The 27,245-nt window shown below is 39.9% G+C and overlaps 2 protein-coding genes across 7 annotated transcripts in view; one reads left to right on the top strand and one right to left on the bottom strand.

Annotated features, from left to right (window-relative positions):
* The window catches only part of FMO5 (flavin containing dimethylaniline monoxygenase 5), an 89,183-nt gene extending 87,985 nt beyond the window's left edge, over nt 1–1,198 (bottom strand). Inside the window, exon 1 of the mRNA XM_053666201.1 lies at nt 1,116–1,198. The gene's annotated coding sequence lies outside the window, so the exon portion shown is untranslated. The remainder of the gene's footprint in view (nt 1–1,115) is intronic.
* A 76-nt stretch (nt 1,199–1,274) lies between these two features.
* The window catches only part of CHD1L (chromodomain helicase DNA binding protein 1 like), a 105,602-nt gene continuing 79,631 nt past the window's right edge, over nt 1,275–27,245 (top strand). For 2 of the 6 annotated variants that reach the window (XM_053666195.1, XM_037158880.2), the window contains exons 1-2: nt 1,275–1,413; nt 11,031–11,143. In XM_053666195.1, the coding sequence (XP_053522170.1) occupies nt 1,275–1,413; nt 11,031–11,143 (252 nt within the window). Of the gene's footprint in view, nt 1,414–1,583; nt 1,672–1,721; nt 1,866–10,825; nt 10,933–11,030; nt 11,144–27,245 lie in introns of those variants that run through there. The other 4 variants (XM_053666197.1, XM_053666198.1, XM_053666199.1 and 1 more) reach the window with 4 other exon arrangements.

Genomic DNA, 27,245 nt, shown 5'->3' with positions numbered 1-27,245 from the left:
AACCCAAACTCATTTCTTTTGTGGGTCACAACCAATTTCCCCGCTCTATATTGAGGGTAGGTGAGGATGTGGCAAAGTGCAATTTTATTGTTATTATCTTTTTAATCCTCACCCAAGGATATGTTCACTGATTTGAGAGAGGATGAGAGGGGAGCGAAGAGAAAGGAAGAGAGGGGGAGAGGAGGGGGGAGAGAGGGAGGGAGGGAGGGAGGGAGAGAGGGAGAGAGAGAGAGAGAGAGAGAGAGAGAGAGAGAGAATCAATCTGTTGCCTCTCTTAGGTGCCCCTGTGGAGAAGAACTTGCAACGTTTTGGTGCAGGGGAGGACATTTCAATCAACTGAGCCACTAGGCCACGGATGAAGTGCAACTCTAATCTGAGTTCACTGAAGATGCAGGCACAAAGATTAACCTAAGTAAGAACAGTACCCTAATCACATTACTCAGAGAATAACATGGTTTCTGTTCCAACTTTGCCAATTACCATTTGCAATTTCCTCATCTGCAATGTGGGAACAATTACAGTATTTTTATGGGGTTATTGTGAGGGTTAAATGAGACTATAAATTCATGTTAAGGCCCTAGGGTAGTACCTCTAACTACATCAATAAATGCAGCTATTTGGTTGTTACAATATTTGTATTGGTGGTACCCTACTAATCATAAGTTACATCATAAATCCAAAGTTAATGTTGAGTCATGATGACCCCTAACCTAACACACTGCTTCAGTTTGCTCCCCATAATTCACTTGAGAAATCCATCTTGGCAATGACATTTTTGTGACTTTAATGTACTACGATTGAGAAATTCCTGACTATGGTCTACAGTCAACAGGGAGTAAATAAGATTTCGGGGCCCAAACCAATCTATTTTTAGTGTAAAGTGAAAGCACTCTGGCCCTTACAATCTCTCTGTCAATAGCTGCAGGGCAGGGATGATGTCTTACTGAATTCTATAGTCCCAGGTCCTAGCAGAGCACCGGGCATTGGACAATTTTGTTAAAGTGAACGACGAGCACGTGCTAATGCCCTGAGTGTCTCCGGCGGATCGCGTACAGCGCTCATAAGCACCACCAGAAGCACAGGAGTGAGAGTCCAGCGGCCCTGAATGCACCCACCTGCAGGAAATCCGGTGAATCTGAAGGGTAACTAACAGTCGCTCGCTTCCGGAAGTCAGCGCAGGACGCGCTACCCGCAGGCGGCTGGGTCCCCGTGTCAGCCGTGCAGGACTGGAAGGAAGCGCGGCGAACGACGCGGGGCGGAGCCTCAAGGGTCCGATGGAGAGTGAGGACAGTGGGACAGGCCGGGGCGGCATGCCCGGGTTCTTACTTCCTTTTACTTCCCAGAGCCAAGCAGAGGCGACGTGGACCGGGGCGCGGGTGCAGGAGAAGGATTTAAGGCAGTGGGGCCTTACAGGTCAGTTGCTCTGGGCGAACGTCCGCCCCGCCCGACAAGTCATTGGGACTTGCCTTTTCAGGGCCCGGTCTCTGCGCCACGAACGTACTGGGCATCGCGAGTGGACTGTCCTGTGGGCTCTTTTCCTGCAGACCACACGGTCTGGCCTTTCTTCGCGCCTTTGCTGTGCGCCTAGGAGGAGGAGGAGCTCTGCTTAGGGCCCGGTGGCCATTGACCCCGCCTGCAAAGAGGGTGGGACCAGCGGACTCTGCGTGAAAGGTATTCCGGGCCCTTGGCCAGTGGCCGGAGCCGAGGCGGGGGTAGCCGGGTTGGGTAGGAGTTTGGTGAGGTCTTGTCCGAAAGGGAAGACCGTCCTCTGAAGAAGAGACGGACGTCGTGGCGCCGCCGGGCTTGGATTTACAGTTTCTGTGCTGGCGGGTTTGCAGGCCTGGCTTGGGTGTTTCAATTGTTAGGTCCGTGAAACTCTCACAACTCTCCTTCCATCCCCGAGTTTCTTCGTTTACTGTGCAGGCGTTTTTCTCGGAGAATTCTACCCCCACTGGCTAACCCCGCACTCCCTCCCCTCCCCCCATGCTGTATTTTTAAAGTGTGCTGCTAAACCAGGTTTATCTGTTCATCATTACACGTAACTGCCCATCTTACACTAGTCCTTCCTTTTCTAAGGTTTCCGAAGAGCAAACCTTCATTCCCCGAGGTCTGCAGGAAGCGAGGTTGAACTCTCCTGCGAAGGAAGAGCCAGTCCCAATTTCCTGGCCTGGGCATGACCCAACCTCTTCCACCCTCTTTTTCTTTATTTATAAAATGGGGAATACAGTGCGTACGTCTATATGACAGAACCTTGGGTTAATAATAAAGGATGTAGAGGTTAATTCATGATTTATTGTGTGTCGCGTGGAACCACATACCATAAGGTGTTGGTACAGAGGTGAGCATAACAAATATGGGTGCTGACCTACCTCCTAGAATTATGGACTAGGTTGTGTGAGTGCTTTCAAAAAAGTACAGAAAAGTATTTATTGAACTCTACTATGTGCTCTGTGTCAAGGAAGTGTGAAGTTTTGTTATTCTCAGAATGAAACAAAAGGTGCAGTTCTGTGTCCAGTTTAGAAGAGGGATGGATAAAGGAGAAAGATGAATGACAGGATACAGATGTGAAAGAGAGATCTCACCCTACTTGAGTCTCTGAGTGTTTAAGAGTGTTTTTCTGTGTCTGTAAGGAGTGCGTATCCAACTTATTTATGAATTTATGGACTTTATGCTTGGTGTATCTTAACTAAAGTTTATATGTTTGTGTTTTCCTATTTGCATTTTTTTTAGATATGATACTTTTGAGAACATGTGCTAAAGGGATAAAGTGGGCACATTAACATTGACTGGAGGTAATATACTCGGAGAAATGTATACGTGGATGTGTGCTGATTTAGTGAAAATGAAAAGATAGATAAGAGGTAAAGTAAATGATAAGTAGAGAATGAGATAAGTAAATGAAAAGTGAATATGTAGAGAGATATGGAAGCTTTTTGGTGAAAGTGGATAAATTGGTAGTGGAGGCAAAGAAAAAAAGTAGAAAACGGGTATACCAAAGTAATATTGTAACTTGAAATTTCTATTTCTATTTGCCAGATTTAATATTCTGAGAAACTGTTCTTCGTGAGTTGGTTAAAAATGCTTACTGAGCCTTCACTGGTGTGGCTCAGCTGGTTGGATGCCATTCAGCAGAGGAAGGGCCACTGGTTCATTTCTGGTCAGGTCATGTGCCTGGGCATCCCAGGTAGGGGCACCAGCAAGAGGAGGCTGATAGATGTTTCTTTCTCACATTCATGTTTCTCTCCCTCTCTTTCTCCCTTCCTTCCATTTTCTCAAAAAAAAAAAGTATCTAAAATCTCTTTGAAATATTGATTTTTCTTCCTTCTAATTACAAAAGTAGTACGTGTTCTCTGTAGAACATTTAGGGTAATATTCTGTGCATGAAGAAAAAAAGTTTAATCTCCACATTTCTTACTGTTAACTGTTAATTATATATCCTGCCAGTCCCTGTTCTACACATGGGTCATGTATCTTTTTCTTCTTCTTTTCTGAGTCAGAACAGGGAGGCAAGGAGAGGTGCAAAAACAGGGTTTCATGTACATACTTTTTTTTGAAACCATAATTAAAAAATTATCATTTAGTTCTCCCTAATACCACTTTAGTGGGTATAGAGTATTTCACTGTATGGATGTGCCATAATTTAGCCAGCCTGTCTACTTAGACATTTAACTTCTTACATTATTGCTGTTGTAAGTAATACTAATAAATATTATTGTAGGAAAATGTTTATTACAGTTAGGAATTTTAGTTCCTCAAAAGCAGCATTTGTAGAACAAGGAGTATATAAAATTTAGGCTCATTTTTCCATACTCTCACCAACACTGATGTTTTCTAATTTGAGAAGTTAAAAATGCTGTTTTATTGTTTAATGTTTATTTGTTTACTAGTATAGATAGACACCTTGATATTTGTCTGTCTTTTGTTCCTTCTTTGTTTATGCTCCTTACCCATTTCCACTTTTATTTATGTATTTATTTAAATTGAGGTATTTGTTGCTTTGTAGGATCTTTCTTGCATTGAGGGCGTTAAATGTTTGTTATATGTATTGAGAATATGGTTTTTAGTTTTTTATTTGCCATTTGAGTTTGGTGTATGTCTGTATTTTAGTGGTAAAGTTTAAGAAGCTTTTTCTGTCAAATCTTTCAGCCTTTTCCTAGATGATTTTGCCATTAGTGTTCCACACAGAAGGGGCTTTACCACTCTGGATTTGTAATTATTGACCTAATATTTTTCTTCTAGTATAATTATGACATCTTTATATTTTAAATTTTATTTCCCCAGAAGTTTATTAGAAAGAAATTTAATTCTATTTTTCCCCTCAAATATGTAACCAATTACTCACTTTTCGTTAGCTGATGACTTAAATATTTTGTTTTGCAATATTTTTCCTAGTGATTCAAAAACTTTCTAGTAGGTCTTACTCCCCTTAATAGTGTTATAGGTACATCCCATACATACCAGTGAACTTCGGAAATCCAAATTATCGTAATGATATGTTAGGGCTGCTTTATTTTTGGAATATGCAAACCTATTACGTATTGCTGTTTTTGCCTGCTTTTCATTACTTGTCATTCACCTGAAAGGTGGGCAAGAGAATTCAGGCAACTCTTTGATGGATATTGCAGATGGACAACCTCAAATTTGTTCCTCACCTCCTATGCCTGTGTTACTGCATTCTAGTGGCTAGAAACAAAGGACTAGATTTCCCAGACTCCCTTGTAGTCTGTGACTTGGCTTTTACCCAGCAGATAACTAGGAGGATTGTAAAGGGAAAGAGAGGGGGAGGCTACAGTCTTAGAGGGATTTGGGTTTTCTGCATTTTTCTTGGGGACTAGTCCTAACTTCAAGGTGGTTAGATGGGTACTGAGTGTCCATTTAGCTGGTGTGGATTATGGCTGAGGTGGGGGTTCCTAGAGCTGACAGAGTAGTGGCTTCCTGGATTCCCCCCGCTCTAAGTAACTTGTCATTTTTCTCTGGGTACTTTCAAGATATTTTGTCTTTAGTTTTTAGTAGCTTAATTATGACGTGTCTTGATGTATATTTCTTTGAGTTTATTCTGTTCAAAGTTTGCTCAGCTTCTTGAATCTATAGGTCTTTTGCCAAATTTGTGGAGTTTTCAGCCCTTATTTCTTTGAATATTTTTCAGCCTCAGCCTGTTTCTTATCTCTTCCTGGGATGCCAAGGAATGAATGTGATCTTTTCTTAGAGTCCCGCAGTTCCCTGAGGCTCTGTTTATGTGTGTACATGTGTGTTTATTCCAGAGGGGACCCCAAAAACCTGGAATTTGTTTTTAAAAAATTGTGTATTCTTACATGTTTAAACTTCAGTCACTTTCAAAGTACTCTCCATTTGATGCAGTACACCTAATGAGACATTTTTTCCACTGCTCAAGACAGTTTGTGAACTCATCGATTTTGATGCCTTCTAGTGCTTCTGCCATTTTTTTGTTTCACCTCTTCCACATTGGCAAAACATTTCCCTTTGAGGACTTTTTTCATCCATGAAACAAAAAAAAAGTCACTGGAGTTGAGTTTGGGTGAATAGCGAGAATGGGGCATAGGGATCATGCCATTTTTGGTCAAAACTGCTGAACATTCAGTGCTGTGTGGGCAGGTGTGGTAATATATCACCCGTCGTGAAATTGGCAGATGTGTTGAAAGAGTCTTCAGAAAAAAATTCAGCTCTGGCTGGTGTGGCTCAGTGGATTGAGTGCTGGACTGCAAACCAAAGGTTTGCCAGTTCAGTTCCCAGTCAGGGCACATGCCTGGGTTGTGGGCCACATCCTCAGTAGGGGGCGCTCAAGAGGCAACCACACACTGATGTCTCTCTCCCTCTCTTCCTCCTTTCCCCTCCCTAAAAACAAATAAATCTTTAAGAAAATTCACTGATGCTGAATGTAGATTCCCACAACAATACCAACTGGCACACTGATACAGATGGGTTCCTAACACACTCACTCAGTGTGCGAAGCCTGTATCACAAAGGGTCTGCCCTAAATGTACATAGCTCCTCCCTCATATGTACATATATATTTATGTATTTATTTATTTTTATCCTTACCTGAGGACAGCATTGATGTGAGAGGGAAGCATCATCAGTTGGTCACATCCCATATGCACCTCTACCATAGATTGTATGTACCTGGTCCCAAGATCTTATGTGCCCTGAGTGGGGGACCTGTTGAACCCACAACCTAGGTATGTGCCCTTACTGTGAATCAAACCCACAATCTTTTGGTTATGGACGACGCTCCAATTGACTGAGCCACACTGACCAGGCCAAGTTTTTTTTTTTTTTTTTTTAGGAAGAAAAAAATTGTTTAATATTTAATTGGCCAATACAGAACAGGAAGCTTGAGCCCCAAAACCCCCCAGCTCCTTGATGGTGTGTAGGTTACAGATTATATCAGGCAAAACCACAAGATACCATGGGTTAGGGTTTTGAGGTCATGCTGGGGGCTGATTGTTTAGAGGTGAGGTATGGGTAATAATTCATTTCTTTAGGTTTTAAGGACTGCTCTGAGATCTCTTCCAGCATCCCTTTGTCCTGTCTTGTGGGAAAGTAACTGAGGGGGGGGGGTCATTCCATCCAGGGCTCAGGAACTGAAATATAATTTAGATCAAGATGTTTTCTTTACTGTCTTCTGCTGTCTCAGGGGTTGCTGATTATCACGTGGAAGGCCATATCTCTTTGTAGCTGGATAATCCTTTGTTGTGGGAAGCTGTCCTATGCCTTGTCAGTCTGTTTTCTTTCTGTTCAGATTGAGTAATTTCTATGGCTGTTTTATTGTTCATTGATTCTTTCCCCTCCTCTCTCCATTCTGTTGTTGAGCTGATCCACTGTAGTTTATTTATTTATTTATTTATTTATTTAATCAGTCCTCACCTGAGGATGTGTTTATTGATTTTAGAGAGAGAACCACACATTGGGTTCTCTTAGGGAATGGAGATAGAGAAAAACCATTGATGTGAGAGAAAAAACATCAATCTATTGCCTCCCATATGTCCCGACTTGAATTTGCAACCTAGCTATGTGTCCTGAACAAGAACTGAACTTGCAACCTAGGTGTGTGCCTTGACTGGGAATCAAACCTGTTGCCTTTTGGTGTATGGGATGACGCTTCAACCAGCTGAGTTACCCAGCCAGGTCAACTGAGGTTTTATTTTGTTTTGTATTTTTCAGTTATAAAACTTCCATGTAGTTCTGTTTTATATCTTTTGTTTCTTTTCTGTAGCTTTCTATTTTTTTAGTTGTTTCTAATTCATAATTGCTTGTTGAAGCATTTTAAATCATTGCTGCTTTAAAATCTGTCAGATAATTCTGACATCTGTGTCATCTGGCTGTTGGCATCTATTGATTATCTTTTTTCATTAAGTTTGAAATCTTCCCAGTTTCTGTTGTGAGTGGTTTTTGATTAAAGCCTGGACATTGCCCTGACTGGTGTAGCTTAGTGGACTGAGCACTGGTTGTGAACCAAAGGTTGCCCGTTTGATTCCAAGTCTGGGTATTTGCCTGGGTTGCAGGCCAGGCTGCCAGTGGGGGCCACATGAGAGGCAACCACACATTGATGTTTCTCTCCCTCTCTTTCTCCCTCCCTTTCCCTCTCTCTATAAATAAATAAATAAATAAATAAATAAATAAATAAAATCTTAAGAAAAAAACCCCTGGGCATTAGTAAATTCTATTATGAGACAACAGATCTTATTTGTTTATTTATTTATTTACTTTAAAAGATTTTGTTTACTTGTTTTTAGAGAGAGGAGAAGGGAGAGAGAAAGAGAGGGAGAGAAACATTAGTGTGTGGTTGCTTCTTGTGTGTCCCCCACTATTAAGAACTGCCCTGCCTGGTTTCAGGAGCTGTAACCCCCCTCATGGCTAAGGCTGAGTGAGCAACCTTGGGACCATAAGCAACTAAGGAGACAAAGCTTATCTCTCTGGCAGGGGCGCCGTCTCTGCTCCTTTTACTTCACCCTGCCTGGCCCTCAGTGCATGATCAGTTAGCTAGTGATCAGTAATATTCCTCAAGGGAGGGATGACCTAAGACAGGCATGATCTTGAGGGGCTGTAGAAAAAGGGGGTGATGGTCCCTCATCCCTTGGCTTTGACACAGCCTGAGACCTCATTTTGTCTGCAAGAAGTCTCCTAATCTCTTGGCTGCCTTACTTCCCCTGCTCATATAAGCCTGAAACAATGCTGGAGGTGGGTGTTGCCCTGTGCTGGAAAGGGCAGGTTCCCTAGGGCGAACAGGCCCTAAGAAAGAATGAATAAAATCCTATGAAACCTACTTCGCTAATACCCTCAATTTAAATGGTAAGGGTCCAAAGAGGAAGTGAGTTTGTTCCCCAAAGTTTTATGGCCATTTAACTATCTGACCCTGACTCAGAATAAGCCCTCAGAGTTCTTTGAATGTTATCTATTGTTTAATCATGATTGATGAGCTTTATTCTTTTGCAAATTGAACCCAATAGAAGCCTGTCAAGGAAAAAGTTGGGGTGCTCTCCTTTTGAGAGAGTGGCTGTGCCATCCCTTTTCCTCCACAGGACTTGGTAGTCTGTGCCAATTTCTCATGCCTCATCAATGTGGTGGACCTCACAAGCCAAGGTCCACATTACGCCACTGGGGCTCTGGTCTGTAACCCAGGCATGTGCCCTCACTGGGAAATGAACTGTCAGCCCTTTGGTTCACAGGCCAACACTCAATCCACTGAGCCATACCTGCCAGGGTCCAGATATTATTTCAATCTTCTGTTTAACAGTCTTTGTTGTATGTTGCTCTGACAGGGGAAGAAGGGTTGTTGCTTTGTTATTATCAGGTGGAAATAGAAGTTCAGGCTCCCCCTTTCAGCCTCTGTTGACGCCTGGGTATAGAGAGGGGGCTTCTCCTTACCTCTGGTTCAGAGTGGTAGTAATGGCTCTCCACTTGGTCTCCACTGATACTAAAGGGTGGCCTTATTACCTTTGGACAATGATAAAGGTCCTGAATCTCAATTAGGCCTCCTTTGATACCACTTATGGGGGTGGTAGTAGAGGAGTCTCATTATGATCTATACAGGTAGAATTCTAGGCATTTCTGGGTTGTTAATTTTTTCACCTCCAATCTGGAATGTATGAGGCAAAGAGAAACCTGGAGCTCATCACCTTGTTGTTCTTGGGTCCTGAGGTCACTAGCTGGGCTTCATCTTCTCTCCACGTTTTCAGATTTGACTTATGTTTGTTTTCTTTGTAACATTCAGGAATTTCATTTGAATTAGCAAGAAGAATGGGGAAAAGAAAACCTCCATCTTCTCAGAAGCCAATTTTACATTTTAATCTTCTTAGATTATTTGAATTTTCTAACCTATAAAATGGGGATAATACCTACTGTTTGGGGTCATTATAGATATATGAGGTAACTTATATAAAGTGTTTACTCTTTCCCTGGTATTTAGTAAGTGGTCAATAAAAAGTTATTTTCTTTTAATGTTCTACAGTTATTATATATGGCCTAGTTTCTTTTTGAAGGCCATGAGTTTAACCCAGAAAGTTATATTTTTAATAGTTAATAGTATGCAGTCTTCCCTTTCCCAAGATGTGGCTGTTCACTAAAATTGGATTTTCTGGTCCTAAGGGAGAGAGAAGAGATGCAGCAGAGGCTCCATATGGATTGCAGACACTTCCTTCTGTTCTTGTGCATTGTTAAACACCCTCTGTGCAACATCATTTTAGTTCTAACAGCACTGCACCCCTTTTTATGCATAATTTACCTAGTCCTGTGTCAATATTTTTGCAAAATTTAAATGGTTTCAGTTAAGCAGACACGTGTACAATCTGTGTGTTGATGTTGGTAGTTATATTGTATCAGTAATGCCTTATTTCCTAGAATGGACACTGGCATAAGTCTCAGACAATAAAGAGGTCAACTCCCAAGTTGACTTTCTCATCTGTCACGTGGATCTCATAACACTAACAGGCTGTTTTAGGGCTTTGAATATAATGGTGACTGAGTCTGCTGAAAAAGTAGTTTGAAAGTCAGAAAATGTTTGCATATCAGTAACTTCCCAGCAGAGGCTAAGGCCCAGTAAGATTGGGAGTATGGGGATTTAGGCCATATTCTTCAGTTAGAGTCTTAAAACATAGCCTGTATGTATGCTGCAATATCTGCTTATTGGGAACCGACTGCCCTGCCTGGTTTCAGGAGCTGTAAACCCCCCATGGCTAAGGCTGAGTGAGCAACCTTCAGTCCTTAAGCCACTAAGGAGACAAAGCTTATTTCCCTGGCTGGAGATCCACTTCTCCTTTTTCTATAACTGGACTCCAATGCCTGATCAGTTAGCCAATGACGGATAAGATTCCCCAAGGGGGGAACCACCTAAGACAGACATGATCATGTGGAGGCCCCAGGGAAGGACTTGGGGGCTGCAGCAAAGAGGGGGTGATGGACCCTTGCCCTCCGGCTTTGCCAAAGCCCAAGTCCTCAGTCTGTCTGTGAGAAGTTTCCAAGAATTCTTTAGCTATCTGTGTCCTCTGCCTGACTTAAGCCTGAAAACAATGACTGAGGGTGGTGCAGCCCTGTGCTGGGAATGGCAGGCTCCCCAGGTGATCAGGCCTGAGAAAGGATATGTGAAATCCTGTGAAACCTGCTTTGCTAAGAATGCTCTTAATTAAATGATAAAGGCCCCGGGCAGAAAATGAGTTTGTTTTCTCAAAGTCTCGTAGCCCTTTGGCCAATAGACCCTGACTCAGAAGAAGCCCTAGTAGTTCTCTGAATGTTATCTACTGTTTACTGCCTGACAATGATTAATAAGTTGTACCTGAACTCCTGTGCAAAAAACCCAATAAAAGCCTGTTTAGGCAAAGGGTCAGTGTCCTCTCCCCTTGAGAGAGTTGCAAGGCACTCCCTCCTTGAGGGAGTAGCTGTGCTGTCCCTTTTCCTCCACAGGACTCGGTAGTCCATGTGAGTTTGTCTTAATTTTTCATCCATAACGCCACGGGCACTGCAGGCCAGTGCACACATCATCTGCTTTTTGAACTTGCTGTATTTTTTATTTTTAGGGATTCACCTACGTTCTTATCAACTGGAGGGAGTCAACTGGCTAGCCCATTGCTTCCATTGTCAGAATGGCTGCATCCTGGGAGATGAGATGGGCCTGGGTAAGACCTGTCAGGTATGTTACTGGTCACACCTGTTAGTGAGCACTGCTCACTATCACTGAGATATCTTCTTACAATTCATTACTATCTTTAACTACTAGTATATATTTTTATACTAGGTTATGAAATACCTGAAACTTTATTTAGAGATCATGACCTCAGAACTGTCTTTTCTAGTCATGGAGACAGTTTTGGACTGAATCATTATCCTTGTCTTAGCCCTTGACATGTAGGACTTTGGTTACTGGGCAGGGTTTTTTTCTCGTAAAGCAAATATACCTGTCCCAGGGATCAAATTGTTTCTGTCATCCTTAGCAATATTTTATCTAGTTAAGTTAGCCGGATTACTTATAATATTAATCTCCCTTAATCAGTGAGTAGTAGGGCTACTTCCCACTTTTCTGGCATGCTATAAAAGTACAGAGGAAGTACCCTATGTTTTCCAAAAGGCCTGGGACATGGAGAATCAGACATAGCCTCTTTAGGTATTGATAAACAGTGGTGTGTTGAGATAGATACTTCTTGGTTGGATGATCACCAGTATAAGCCCTGTCTTGATATATGTCAGTAGAATGCTTGGAGTGATGGGAAGTGCAGACACAGATACCCCTTAGTCATAGAAGGATTAGTCATAGAAGGTCTGCTTGTCTGTAGGATACCAGAGAAAGTCAGTGCAGTCAGGATACACAGCAGATGTGATTTGATCAGAAACTTTGGACATATGTTTAAAAGGTTTCACCAGAGAACACACAGAATGAGTGAAGGTCTTGTTCTTTTTAGAAGCTCAAGTGCTTCCTCCAACTCTAACCTCATATACACAAACATGAAGCTGAAGCAGTTCTGCAGTTAGGCTAGTCTGACCATGTGTTGGAGACTAAGGCAGGTACACCTCACTAATTTTGGGGTTATTTAGAATACAGTATGATCTGTAAGTATGGTCATATGAGGACATTTCTCAGACAAATAAATCTGGTTCTAGTATATTCCTGAACTGAGAGCTGTGGAACTAGAACAAAGATAGGTTACCTGATGTCTCTGGGAACCAGGCTAACAGACTCTTGGACCATGTACAAGGCCTTCCCTGTAGCCTCCTTTGCCTTGAATGTTGGTATTGCTCTTATTCCTGCAAATTCAGAGGCAGCAAATTTCACTTGTCCCTTGCCTTTTCCCAAGGTGTTCATGTAGTTCTACTTTTAGGTGCACTAAAAATATTATGCCTCCATATTCATCTTGCTAAAATTTGGCTTAGAATATTTATATCCGTGTTCATGAAGCATATTGGTCTGTAATTTTCTTCTTTTGTAGTGTCTTTGGTTTTGGTATAGTGGTAAAGCTGGACCTATAAAATGAATTGAGTATTCTCTCCTCTTCAGTTTTTTGAAGAGTTTGTATAGAATTGGTTTTGTTTCTTCCTTAAATGTTTGGTGGAATTCCTTAGTCAATCCAAATTAATTTTGTAGATATATCTGGTTTAGAGTAATTAAAGATAATTGTTTTCTAAATAGTATCCTCAGCAAAGGCTAGGCAGAATGGCTGTAATGCAATAATTACTTAATTGTTGGGTGATTTTTCTGGACACAGTCTGGATTGGAAAGCAATAGATAAAGAAGAAACTTATTCCCACTATAAAATTAATGTAATCTTTGTTAAAAAATAACTACTACCCCATAAGCAGAGTACTATGGCTATAACTAGCAGTGTATGTTTAATAAGGGTTAAAATTACAGTGTACTTATAGTATACTTATAGTGTACAGTGTACTTTGTATTTTTGTAATCTAACAGTATCATTGTAATTTTCAGTATTCTATTCTTCACAATCATTACTTTCTTAATTGCGATATAATTAACATACTAGTTTCAAGTATACCACATAATGACTTGATATTTGTATAAATTACAAAATGATCATCATAGTAAGGCTAGTTAAACATTGATTACCTCATTTTGTTGTTGTTTTTTTTTCCCTACCACTCCAACCCACCCCAGCCATCCCTATCATCCACCTTCGATCCTTCACCTCTCTTTGGCTTTGTCCGTGTGTCCTTTATACATGTTCATTGATGAACCTTTCACTATTTCCCTCCATTAACCCCTCTCACCTCCCCTCTGGTTACTGTCAGTTTGTTCTTAATTTTAATGTCTCTGGTTATATTTTGTTGCTTGTTTGTTTTGTCGGTTAGGTTCCACTTATATGTGAGATCATATGGTATTCATCTTTCACTGCCTGGCTTATTTCACTTAGCATAATGCTCTCCAGATCCGTCCATGCTGTCATGAAGAAGGGTAGGAGCTCCTTTCTTTCTTTCTGCTGTGAAGTATCCCATTGTGTAAATCTACCACAGTTTTTTGATCCACTCATTTACTGATGGGCACCTAGGCTGCTTCCAGCACTTGACTATTCTAAATTGTGCTGCCATGAACATTGAGGTGCATAGGTTCTTTTGAATTGGTGGACTTAGGATATAATCTCAGGAGTGGAACTGCCAGGTCAAAAGGCAGTTCATTTTTAGTTTTCAGAGGAAACTCCATACTGTTTTCCACAGTGGCTATACCAGTCTGCATTCCTATGAACAGTGCACTAGGGTTCCCTTTTCTTCACAGCCTCCCCAGCACTTGATGTTTGTTGATTTGTTTATGATGGCCATTCTGATTGGTGTGCAGTCGTATCTCATTGTGATTTTAATTTGCATCTCTCTGATGGCTAGTGATGCTGAGCATCTTTTAATATGTCTCTGGACCCTCTGTATGTCCTCCTTGGAGAATTGTCTGTTTAGGTCCTTTGCCCATTTTCAAAGTGGGTTGTTCGTCTTCCTGGTGTGGAGCCATGTGACTTCTTTATATATTTTGGAGATCAGACCCTTGTCCAAGGTGTCATTTGTGAAGGTATTTTCCCTTACAGTTGGTTCCCTTTTTCATTTTTGCTGACATCTTTAGCTGTGCAAGAAGCTTTTTCTTTTGATGAGTATCATTTGTTCATTTTTTCCTTTATGTCCCTTGCTGTAGGGGACATATAGGTGAAAATATTGCTGTATGGAATATCTGAGATTTTCCTGACTGTGTTCTCCTCTAGGACTTTTTTTTGGTATCGTGACTTATATTTAAGTCTTTTATCCATCTTGAGCTTGTTTTTGTGTATGGAGGAAGTTGGTGATCAAGTTTCATTGTTTTGCATGTAGCTGTCCAAATCTCCCAACATCATTTGTGGAAGAGGCTGGGTTTACTCCATTTTATGCTTCTTCCCCTTTGTCAAACATTAATTGACCATAGAGATATGAGCTAATTTCTGGGCTCTCTGTTCTATTCCATTGGCCTATGTGTCTGTTCTTATGCCAGTACCAGACTGTTGATTATAGTGGCCTTGTAATATAGTTTGATGTCAGGTATTGTTATCCCTCCTACTTTGTTCTTTCTCAAAATTGCTGCAGCTATTTGGGGTTGTTTATGGTTCTATATAAATTTTTGAAATGTTTGCTCTTTTTCTGTGAAATATGTCATTGGTATTTTATTTTTTTTTTAAATTGTTATTTAATTATTTTTCAAGTACATTTTTTTGTCTATTTCTCCCATCCCAGCCCCCCCTGCCCCGTGTCCCCACCTCCCTCCCATTCCCTCCCCCCCAGTCCTCATCCCTGTGTCTTTCATACTTGTTCCTCAAAATCCCTCCCCATTTTTCCCCTTAAATTCCCTTCTCTCTCCCCTCTGGTCGCTGCCCCCTTGTTCTCTATTTCAGTGTCTTTGTTTTTATTCTGTTTGCTTGTTTGTTTTGTTTAGCTTCCTGTCAAAGGTGAGATCATATGGTATTTGTCTTTCAACACCTGGCCTATTTCACTCAGCATAATGCTTTCCAGTTCCATCCATGTTGTTGCAAAGGGTAGTAGCTCCTTCTTTCTCTCTGCTGCATAGAATTCCACTGTGTATATGTACCACAATTTTTGGATCCATTCATTTACTGATGGGCACCGAGGTTGCTTCCAGCTCTTGGCTATTGTAAATTGTGCTGCTATGAACATTGTGGTGCATAGGTTGTTTGAAATTGATGTTTTAGGATTCTTGGGATATAATCCTAGCAGTGGAATTGCTGGGTCAAAAGGCAGGTCGATTTTTATTTTTCTGAGAAAATTCCATACTGTTTTCCATAATGGTTGTACCAGTCTGCAATCCCACCAACAACGAACTAAGGTCCCCTTTTGCCCACACCCTCTCCAACATTTGTTGTTTGTTGCTTTGTTTATGATAGCCATCCTGACAGGTGTAAAGTGGTATCTCATTGTGGTTTTAATTTGCATCTCTCTGATAGCTAACGATATTGGGCATCTCTTCATGTGTCTCTGGATATTCTATGTGTCCTGTTTGGAGAAGTGTCTGTTCAAGTCCTTTTCCCATTTTTTTTTTTTTTAAGATTTTATTTATTTATCTTTGCAGGGGAAGGGAAGGAGAGAGGGAGAGAAACATCAATGTATGGTTGGTTGCCTTTCTTGCGTCCCCCCCGCTGGGAACTGGCCTGCAGGGAACTGGCTGCAACCCCAGTATGTGCCCTGACTGGGAATCAAACCGCGATTGTCTGGTTCGCAGGCCCGTGCTCAATCCACTGAGCTACACCAGCCAGGGCTTTTTCCCATTTTTTACTTGGGTTAGATGTCTTCCTAGAGTGGAGTCATGTAAGTTCTTTGTATATTTTGGAGATTAAACCTTTGTCTGAGGTATCATTGGCAAATATGTTTTCCCATACAGTTGGTTGTCTTTTTAATTTAATGCTGTTTTCTTTAGCCATGCAGAAGCTTTTTTTTTTTAATGAGATCTCATTTGTTTATTCTTTCCTTTATATTCTTTGCTCTAGGGGACATATCCGTAAAAATGTTGCTGCCTGGAATATCTGAGATTTTCTTGCCAATGTTCTCCTCTAGGACATTAATGCTGTCACAGCTTATATTTAAGTCTTTTATCCACCTTGAATTTATTTTGGTGTATGGTGTAAGTTGGTGCTCAAGTTTCCTTGTTTTGCACGTATCTGTCCAGTTCTCCCAACGCCATTTGCTGAAGAGGCTATCTTTACTCCATTTTATGTTATTGCCCCCTTCGTCAAATATTAATTGACTGTAGAGAGTTGGTTTGATTTCTGGGCTCTCTGTTCTGTTCCATTGGTCTATGTGCCTGTTTTTATGCCAGTACCAGGCTGTTTTGATTACAGTGGCCTTGTAATACAGTTTGATATCAGGTATTTGATCCCTCCTACTTTGTTCTTCTTTCTCAAAAGAGCAGCTGCTATTCGGGCTTGTTTATGATTCCAAATAAATTTTTGAAGTGTTTGTTCTATGTCTGCGAAATAAGCCATTGGTACTTTAATAGGTATTGCATTGAATCTGTATATTGCTTTTGGTAGTATGGACCTTTTGATGATGTTAATTCTTCCAATCCATGAACAAGGTATATGTTTCCATTTGTTTGTGTCTTCCTTGATTTCTTCAGTGCTGTGTAGTTTTCTGCATACAGGTCTTTTACCTCCTTGGTTAGGTTTATTCCCAGATATTTTATTTTTCTTTTTGCTATATCAAATGGGATTTTTTTCCTTGATTTCTGCTTCTGCTGATTCATTGTTAGTATACAAAAATGCCTTTGATTTCTGGATATTGACTTTGTATCCTGCTGTTTTGCCAAATTCATTAATTAGTTTGAGCAGTTTTTGGGTAGAGTCTATAGGATTTTCCATGTACGCTATCATGTCATCTGCAAACAGTGACAGTTTTGCTTCCTTCTTTCCTATTTGGATGCCTTTTATTTCCTTTTCCTGCCTGATCGCTGTGGCCAAAACTTCTAATACTATATTGAATAGAAATGGTGAAAGTGGACATCCTTGTCTTGTTCCTGATCTTAGTGGAAAAGCTTTTAGTTTTTGCCCATTGAGTATGATACTGGGCTTCTGCTCTTCCCCTCCGGACGCTGGGGCTCTTTTCCCAGCTCAGAGATTAAGATGCCCTCAGGGGCGGGGACGTTCGTGCAGCCACAGCCACCGGAGCAGAGGGGAATGTGGATCTTCACCTCATTCTGACCTGTGTCTGGGCTGGCAGCAAGTAAAGAGAGTTTAGCAGATGTCTTCCCCATGGGAACTCCGTGGCCCCAGGTGTCCGAGAGCCACAAACTGAGATGCACAGACTTCATCCCAGTGTGGCCACAAGTTGTAAAGCAAGAGCTGATGTTTATGGAGCATCTGTTACATGCTGGACATGGTCACAGGAGCTCTACAGATGTAATCTCATCTAATCCGTGTATCCGCTCTGCACTTGGAGCTATGACAGTCCTTCCATCCCAGACGAGGCAGAGGTACGGCTTACCTAGTTAAGCAGCGGTGGAGCCAGGATTTGAGGCAATGATTTTGATATACCCCTGCGGAGAACCAAATTCATCCTAGTTTATATTTGTTACGGAATGAATGTTTTTGTCCCTCCAAAATAGAATTAAGACAGAAATTCTGGTCAAAGTATAAATTTGTCCTTTAAACCTTGTTGGTTGCACTCACTGATAACTGCCTAGACAGAAGACCAGAACTAAATTAGCCAGGGCGTGGTTGCCACACAGACTTGCTAACTTCTGTACACTCAGCCTTGAGGAGAGGACAATGAGATGGAAGGACCCCACAGCTAACCAGGAGGCCTTGTGAAACAGGAAGATGTAGGGCAGCTTTGAAAATGCTGGTGTCAGTGGAAACCTTATTTGAACAAATAATAAAGGAGAACTTCCCCAATCTGGCAAAGGAAATAGACTTCCAGGAAATCCAGGAAGCTCAGAGAGTCCCAAAGAAGTTGGACCCAAGAAGAAACACACCAAGGCACATCAGCATTATATAAGCCAAGATTAAAATGAAGGAGAGAATCCTAGAAGCAGCAAGAGCTAAGGGGACAATCACCTACAAAGGAGTTCCCATCAGACTGTCAGCGGATTTCTCAAAAGAGACCCTACAGGCAAGAAGGGGCTGGAAAGAGGTATTCCAAGTCATGAAATCCAAAGACCTGCATCCAAGATTGCTCTATCCAGCAAAGTTTTCATTTAGAATGGAAGGGCAGATAAAGTGCTTCTCAGATAAGATCAAATTCAAGGAGTTCATCATCACCAAGTCCTTATTATATGAAATGTTAAAGGGACTTATCTAAGAAGAGGAAGATCAAATGAACAGTAAAATGACAACAAACTTACAACTACCAACAAATGAACTAAAAGAAAGGAAAAACAATGAAAAGAAAAATTAAGCAAACAACCAGAACAGGAACAGAATAGGAGAAATGGCCATCACTCAGAGGGATTTTAGTGGGGATGGGGAAAGGAGGAAAGCAGGGGGAAGGTACAAGGAATAAGAAGCATAATTAGTAGGCATAATTAGATGGGGAGAGATAAAAATGATATAGGAAACAGAGGACTGGAAGAACTTATATGTACAACCCATGGACATAAACTAAGTGGGGAGAATGCTGGAGGGTTGGGGGGGCAGGATGAAGGGGTCTGAAGGGGGAAAAATTGGGAAAACTGCAATAGCATAATCAATTAAAAATACTTTTAAAAAATTCTCACAATAAAAAAAAAAGAGTATGATACTGGCTGTAGGTCTCTCATATATGGCCTTTATTATATTGAGGAATGCTCCCTGTATTCCCACTTTGCTGAGTGTTTTTATCATAAATGGATGCTGGACCTTATCAAAAGCTTTTTCCGCGTCTATTGATATGATCATGTGGTTTTTGTCTTTGCTTTTGTTTATGTGATGAATTACATTTACTGATTTGCGAATGTTGAACCATCCTTGCATCCCTGGGATGAATCCCACTTGGTCGTGGTATATAATCTTTTGGATATATTGTTGGATACGATTTGCCAATATTTTTTTGAGGATTTTAACATCTATGTTCATCAGCGATATTGGCCTGAAGTTTTCTTTCTTTGTTGTATCTCTATCTGGTTTTGGAATTAGGATGATGCTGGCTTCATAAAAGGAGTTTGGGAGTTTTCCATCCTTTTGGATTTTTTGGAATAGTCTGTGAAGAATGGGGGTTAGCTCTTCCTTAAGTGCTTTGTAGAATTCTCCTGTGAACCATCTGGTCCGGGGGTTTTGTGTGATGGGAGTTTTTTGATTACTGCTTCAATTTCTTTTGCTGTTATTGGTCTATTCACGTGTTCTACTTCTTTTTCATTGAGTTTTGGGAGATTATATTTTTCTAGAAATGTGTCCATTTCCCCTAGGTTCTCAAGTTTCTTGGCATATAGTTCTTCATAGTAATTTCTTACAATCCCTTCTATTTCTGTGGTATCAGTTGTAATCTCTCCTCTTTCATTTCTGATTATGTTTATTTGTATCTGTTCCCTTTTCTTGGTGAGCCTACTTAAAGGCTTGTCTATTTTGTTTATCTTTAAAAAAAAAACAGCTCCTGGATTCATTGATCCTAAGAATTGTGCTTTTAGTCTCTATGTCTTTTAATTCTGCTCTGATCTTGGGTATTTCCTTCCTTGTACTTGTTCTAGGCTGTCTTTTTTGTTGTTCCTCGAGTTCTTGTAGGCATAGGATTAGGTGGTTTTGAAACGTTTCTATCTTTTTTAGGTAGGCCTGTATTGCTGTGAACTTTATTCTCAGGAACACCTTCGCTGTGTCCCATAAGTTTTGGGTTGTTTGAGTTCATTTTTATTTGTTTTCAGGAACTTTTTGATTTCTTCCCTAATTTCATTCTTGGCCCATTCATTGCTTAATAGCATGCCATTCAATCCCCATGATTTTGAGTGTTTTGGGTTTTTTCCTTTGGGGTTGGTTTACAGTTTCAGTCCCTTGTGGTCAGAGATAATGCCTGGTATGATTTCAATATTCTTGAATTTGTTGAGGCTTGTTTTGTGTCCTATCATGGGGTCTATCTTTGAGAATGTTCCATGTGCATTTGAAAAGAATGTGTATTTAGCTTCTTTGGGGTGAAGAGCTCTGTATATATCAGTTAGGTCCATTTCATCAAGGGTGTTGTTTAATGCCGCAATGTCTTTGTTGATATTTTGTTTGGAAGATCTGTCCATTTTTGATAGTGGGGTGTTAAAATCCCCCACTATAATTGTGTTGCTGTCTATATCTTTCTTGAATTCCTCTAAGATTTTCTTTATATATTTTGGTGCTGCTATGTTGGGTGCATTGTCATTGGTATTTTAATAGGAGTTGCGTTGAATCTGTAAATTGCTTTGGGTAGTATGGACATTTTGATGATGTTAATTCTTTCAATCCATGAACATGGTATATGTTTCCATTTGTTTGTGTCTTCCTTGATTTCTTTCTTTAGTGTTGTGTAATTTTCTGACTAAAGTTATTTTACCTCCTTGGTTAGGTTTATTCCTAGGTACTTTATTTTCCTTGCTGCTATATCAACTGTTATTTTTTCCTGATTTCTCTTAGTTATATTTCATTGTTGATATATAAAAATACCTTCACACAATCATTTTTTATTGGCTGTTTATTTTTTAAATTTATTTATATAATTGTTGTTCAAGTATAGTTTTCTTTCTCTTATTCCCATCCCACCTCCCCACACCCCAGTGCTTCCCACCTCCCTTCCATTTCTACCCTCCTTAGTTGTTGTCCATGTATTCTTTATAGTTGTTCCTGTAAACCCTTCCCCTTTTCCCCTGAAATTCCCTCCCCTCTCGCCTCTGGTCACTGTCAGCCTGTTTTCTATTTCAGTGTTTTTCGTTCTATTTTGCTTGCTTGTTTGTTTTGTTCTTTAGCTTCCTTTTAAAGGTGAGATCATATGTATGGTATTTGTCTTTCACTGCCTGGCTTACTTCACTCAGCATAGTGCTTTCCAGTTCCATCCATGCTGTTGCAAAGGGCAGGAGCTCCTTCTTTCTTTCTGCTGCATAGAATTCCATTATGTAAATGTACCATAGATTTCCGATCAATTCATTTACTGATGGGCACCTAGGTTGCTTCCAATTCTTGGCTATTGTAAATTGTGCTGTTATGAACATTGGTGTGCATAGGTTCCTTTGGATTGGTGTTTCAGGGTTCTTAGGATATAATGCTGGCAATGGAATTGCTGGGTCAAAAGGCAGACTCATTTTTAGTTTTCTTAGAAAATTCCATACTGTTTTCCATAGTGGTTGTACCAGTCTGCAATCCCACCAACCGTCAATGAGGGTCCCCTTTTCTCCACAACCTCTCCAACATTTGTTGTTTGTTGCTTTGTTTATGATGGCCATTCTGACTGGTGTAAAGTGGTATCTCATTATGGTTTTAATTTGCATCTCTCTGATAGTGATATTGAGCATCTTTTCATGTGTCTCTGGATCCTCTGTATGTCTTCCTTGGAGAAGTGTCTGTTCAAGTCCTTTGCCCACTTTTTAATGGGGTTAGTTGTCTTCCTAGAGTGGAGCCATGTAAGTTCTTTGTATATTTTGGAGATTAAGCCCTTGTCTGACATATCATTGGCAAATATGTTTTCCCATACAGTGGGTTGTCTTTTTATTGTAATACTGTTTTCTGTAGCTCTGCAGAAGCTTTTTATTTTAATGAGATCCCATTTGTTTATTCTTTCCCTTATATTCCTTGCTCTAGGGGACATATCGTTAAAAATGTTGCTGCGTGAAATATCTGAGATTTTCCTGCCAATGTTTTCCTGTAGAACTTTAATGGTGTCATTGCTTATATTTAAGTCTTTTATCCACCTTGAATTATGTTTGGTGTATGGTGTAAGTTTGTGCTTGAGTTTCATTTTTTTGCACGTAGCTGTCCAGTTCTCCCAACACCATTTGTTGAAGAGGCTACTATTAGTCCATTTTATGTTGCTGCCCCCTTTGTTGAAATTAATTGACTGTAGAGACTTGGGTTTATTTCTTAGCTCCGTTCTGTTTCATTGGTCTATGTGCCTGTTTTTATACCAGTACCAGGCTGTTTTGATTACAGTGGCCTTGTAATACAGTTTGATATCAGGTAATGTGATCCCCCCTACTTTGTTCTTCTTTCTCAAAATTTTGGCTGCTATTTGGGGTTGTTTATGGTTCCATATAAATATTTGAAGTGTTTGTTCTATGTCTGTGAAATATGCCATTGGTACTTTAATCATATGGCATTGAATGTGTAAATTGCTTTGGGTAGTATGGTCATTTTGATTATGTTAATTCTTCCAATCCATGAACCTGGTACATGCTTCCATTTGTTTGTGTGTTCCTTGATTTCTTTCTACAGTGTTGTGTAGTTTTCTGCATACAGGTCTTTTACCTCCTTGGTTAGGTTTATTCCTAGGAATTTTATTTTATTCTTTTGCTATATAGAATGGGATTTTTGTTCTTGATTTCTGCTTCTGCTATTTCATTGTTGGTATACAAAAATGCCTTTGATTTCTGGATATTGACTTTGTATCCCGCTGTTTTGCCAAATTCATTTATTAGGTTAAGCAGTTTTTTGGTAGAGTCTATAGGATTTCCCATGTACACTATCATGTCATCTGCAAACAATGACAGTTTTGTTTCCTCTTTTCTGATTTGGATGCCTTTTATTTCCTTTTCTTGTCTGATCGCTGTGACTAAAACTTTCAATACTATATTGAATATAAGTGGTGAAAGTGGACAACCTTGTCTTGTATACTGATCTTATTGGAAAAAATTTTAGTTTTTGCCCGTTGAGTATGATGTTGGCTGTAGGTCTCCGTATATGGCCTTTATTGTATTGAGGAATTCTCCCTCTATTCCCACTTTGCTGATTGACTTTATCATAAATGGGTGTCGTACCTTATCAAAAGCTTTTTCCATGTCTATTGATATGATCATGTGGTTTTTGTCTTTGATTTTGTTTATGTGATGTATTACATGTACTGATCTGCCAATATTGAATCATCCTTGCATCCCTGGGATGAATCCCACTTGGTCATGATGTATGATGTTTTTAATATATTTTTGGATGCAGTTTGTCAATATTTAGTTAAGGATTTTAGAATCTATGGGCTATTCATCAGTGATATTGGCCTGAAGTTTTCTTTCTTTGTTGTATCTTTATCTGGTTTTGGAATTAGGATGATGCTGGCTTCATATAAAAAGAATTTGGGAGTCTTCTATCATTTTGGATTTTTTGGAATAGTCTGTGAAGGATAGGGGTTAGCTCTTCCTTAAATGCTTTGTAGAATTCTCCTGTGAAATGATCTGGTCCAGGGCTTTTTTGTGACGGGAGTTTTTTGATTACTGTTTCAATTTCATCTGCTGTTATTGGTCTGTTCAGGCTTTCTGTTTCTTCACTGAGTTTTGGAAGATTCTATTTTTCTAGATATTTGTGAATTTCACCTAAGTTTTCAAATTTCTTGGCATACAGTTATTCGTAGTAATTTCTTACAATTGCTTCTATTTCTGTGGTGTCAGTTGTAATATTTCCTCTTCCATTTCCGATTGTGTTTATTTGTGTCCTCTCTCTTCTTTTCTTGATGAGCCTACTTAATGGCTTGTCAATTTTGTTTATCTTTTAAAAAAAACAGCTCCTGGATTCATTGATCCTAAGAATTGTGCTTTTAGTCTCTATGTCTTTTAATTCTGCCTGATCTTGGGTATTTCCTTCCTTGTACTTGCTCTAGGCTGTCTTTGTTGTTGTTCCTCGAGTTCTTGTAGGCATAGGATTAGGTGGTTTTGAAACGTTTCTATCTTTTTTAGGTAGGCCTGTATTGCTGTGAACTTTATTCTCAGGAACACCTTCACTGTGTCCCATAAGTTTTGGGTTGTTTGAGTTCATTTTTATTTGTTTTCAGGAACTTTTTGATTTCTTCCCTAATTTCATTCTTGGCCCATTCATTGCTTAATAGCATGCCATTCAATCCCCATGATTTTGAGTGTTTTGGGTTTTTTCCTTTGGGGTTGGTTTCCAGTTTCAGTCCCTTATGGTCAGAGATAATGCCTGGTATGATTTCAATATTCTTGAATTTGTTGAGGCTTGTTTTGTGTCCTATCATGGGGTCTATCTTTGAGAATGTTCCATGTGCATTTGAAAAGAATGTGTATTTAGCTTCTTTGGGGTGAAGAGCTCTGTATATATCAGTTAGGTCCATTTCATCAAGGGTGTTGTTTAATGCCGCAATGTCTTTGTTGATATTTTGTTTGGAAGATCTGTCCATTTTTGACAGTGGGGTGTTAAAATTCCCTACTATAATTGTTTTGCTGTCAACATCTTTCTTGAAGTTCTCTAAGATTTTCTTTATATATTTGGGTGCACCTATGTTGGGTGCATATGTACTTACAATGTTTATGTCTTCTTGGTGGATTCTTCTTTTGAGTATTATGAAGTTACCTGGGTCTCTTTTTATGGCCCTTTTTTGAAGTCGGTTTTGTCTGATATGAGTATTGCTACTCTGGCTTTCTTTCTTTTGGCCATTTGCTTGGAAAATTTTTTTCAAGCCCTTTTAGTCTGTGTAGGTGTTTTGTCCTGAGTTGCGTCTCTTGTAGGCAGCATATGTGTGGGTCATGCTTTCTTATCCATTCAGCTACTCTGTGTCTTTTGATTGGAGTATTTAATCCATTTACATTTAAGTTTATTATTGATAGGTACTTATTCATTGCCATTTTTGTACCTGTGTTCCTCTCTGTCTCTCTCTTTTCCTTCCTTTCCTTAAAGCAGTCTTTTCAGCATCTCTTGCAGAGCTGGTTTGGTGAAGGCATATTCTTTTAGACTTCTTTTATCTTGGAAGCTCTTTATTTGGCCTTCTATCTTGACTGAGAGCCTTGCTGGTTAAGTAGCCTTGGTTGCAGGCCTTTGGTTCTCATTCCTTGGAATATTTCTTGCCATTCTCTTCTTGCTTGGAGCATTTCCATAGAGAAGTCAGCAGCTAACCTTATTGTGGCTCCCTTGTATGTTACTTCGTTTTTCTCCCTTGCTTCCTTTAATATTCTCTCTTTGTCTTGGAATTTTGTCATTTAATGATGATGTGTCTTGAAGTGGGCCTCTTTTGGTTCCTCTTGATTGGGACTCTCTGTGATTCCTGGATTTGTGTGACTTTTTTTCTTATCCAATTAGGGAAGTTTTCCATCTTTACTTTTTGAAATAGATTATATATCCCTTGTTCTTCTTCTTCTATTTGGCTATTGTTACCTTTCATATTGTCTTGCATTTCTCTTAATCCTTCTTAATCTCTTTGAGCCTCTCTTTCTTTCCTTGGTCTTTCTGGGTGTTTCTTTTCTACTTTGTCCTCCAACTCACTGATCTGATCTTCTGCTTAATTGATCCTACTTTTGGTTCCTTCTACTGGGTTCTTCAGTTCATAAATTGTATTCTGCATTCCCTCTTGGCCCTTGCTGATAGTTTCTATTTCCTTTTTCATGTTGGTGTAGTTTGTAGTGAGTTCATTGTAGTTCCTGTGTAGTTTCTGGTATCTCATTGTGAGCTCTTTGAATTTCCTGATAATGAGTGCTTTGAATTCAATATCTGATAGCTGACTTTCTTCTATTCATCTAGTATTCTTTCTGAGAGTTTCTCCTTTCCTTTCATTTGGGGATTGTGTTTTTGTGTTCCCATTGTTTGTGAGACTCTTCTTGTTAGGTTCAGCTTGTTAAATTGATGTGTTCTGGCTTCCTGGGTTTAATACCTGTGAGATTGAGTGGTGTAGTCTCCTTGATCTCCCCAGCCTCACTGGTCTTGGACTGTCCTTTATGTTGGCTCAGAGTTTGTCTTTGGGTTTTGGTGTTTTTTGGGTCCTTATGTGGGTCCTTTCCACCAACTGGTGAACTGATGGTCCCTCTGTCCACCACCCATTTTAATTTGTTGTGCTGGTGAGGGCAGGTTTTGTTGAAGTTAGTTCTTCTGTGTCTACAAGGTTTTGAGGATTCTGTTTTTCCCTTGTTCAGTTGTTTGTACTGAGTAATTTCTCCACTATTTAGTTGTATTTCCAGATAGGTCCTGGGTTGAGGTTTGTGTGGTTTCTACTCCCTCCTTCACCTTTTTCTGTTGTTATCTGTTGGTGGTTCCTTTGTTGTTGTGTTTCCTCTTCCAGTGGGTATCCTGGTGTTCACCACTTCCACCTGCTCTTATTTTTGTGATCAGTTGGAGTGGAAGGCAAAATGGTTTATGACAGCAGGAGACTATTTTATGATATTTACAGTAGCAGCTAGTGGAGAAAAGATAGGAAATCCTTGGGTTATGTATAGTGCTAACTGTAATCTTCAACCCAAGTAGCCACATTTAAGAAAGGATGGAAAGAAGATCGACTCTTGATGGGGAGGGAAGGCTTATGAGTTGAATCTAGAAAGCAGGGAGGTTGTGGGAGGTTATATTCTGAGGTAAGGTGAGAGTAAAGGATAGTAAACAGGTGTAGTATGTGAGAGAATAGAGTTAACCACTATAATAATAAAGTTCAGGAAACTGTGAAGTGGGCTAAAATCCAGGATGGGTGATGTGAAATATTTACAATTGTATGGAATAGCTATTTTTTACAATAATATTAGAGCAACAATCATATCACAGAATCTATGTGATCTGGATAACATGAATAGGGGGTATAGAACTCTGAGTAGTGTGCTAAAGGAACACAAGTGATGTGAACGAGAGTAAATTAGCAATACACTGTGGAAGAGAGAATAGGGGAAACCTGTGAATTGATAGAATATAACCAGTCAAGCAAAGAAGATTATACAGAAAGAAGAGGAATACAAAGATACTATTAAAATAAAACATGTGAGAATAATAGGAAAAATAATACAAAATATGCAGTAACTTGTAGTTTCTCTTGTATAGCAAAGTGAAATTTGTCTCTCTGTCTCTACTGTTGAGATGCTCCCTCTTTGGGTCCAATTCTGATCCTTTCACAGTTCCAAGTTTTTTGTCTCGCTCGTGGGTAAAGAAAAAAAAAAAGGCAGGAGAAGGAAGGAAGAAGCAATAAGTTTGGAAAGGAAGGAGGAGTAAAACAAGAAAAGGAAAGAGGAAAAAGGTATTGAAAGATAAAACAATAATAAAATTAAAAGAATAAAATTTTACTTAAAAAAGAAAAGCCTCTTGTTGGTTTCAAACTGACCAAACTGGTTTTTCTGGTCTTGCTGGCTGCATGCAGCAGCCTGAGGGGCGATTGGTGTGGACTTTCTGCATTCCCAGAAGTGTACTCAGCCAGTCTTGCCAGCACTCTCCCAAGGTCTAGTCTGG

The sequence above is a fragment of the Artibeus jamaicensis genome, unplaced genomic scaffold (assembly GCF_021234435.1).
Source record: "Artibeus jamaicensis isolate MK-2021 breed Jamaican fruit bat unplaced genomic scaffold, CSHL_Jam_final contig_447, whole genome shotgun sequence".
NCBI classification, from domain to species: domain Eukaryota; kingdom Metazoa; phylum Chordata; class Mammalia; order Chiroptera; family Phyllostomidae; genus Artibeus; species Artibeus jamaicensis.
The sequence above is the reverse complement of the archived record's forward strand: the minus strand, read 5'-3'. Positions and strand labels throughout refer to the sequence as shown.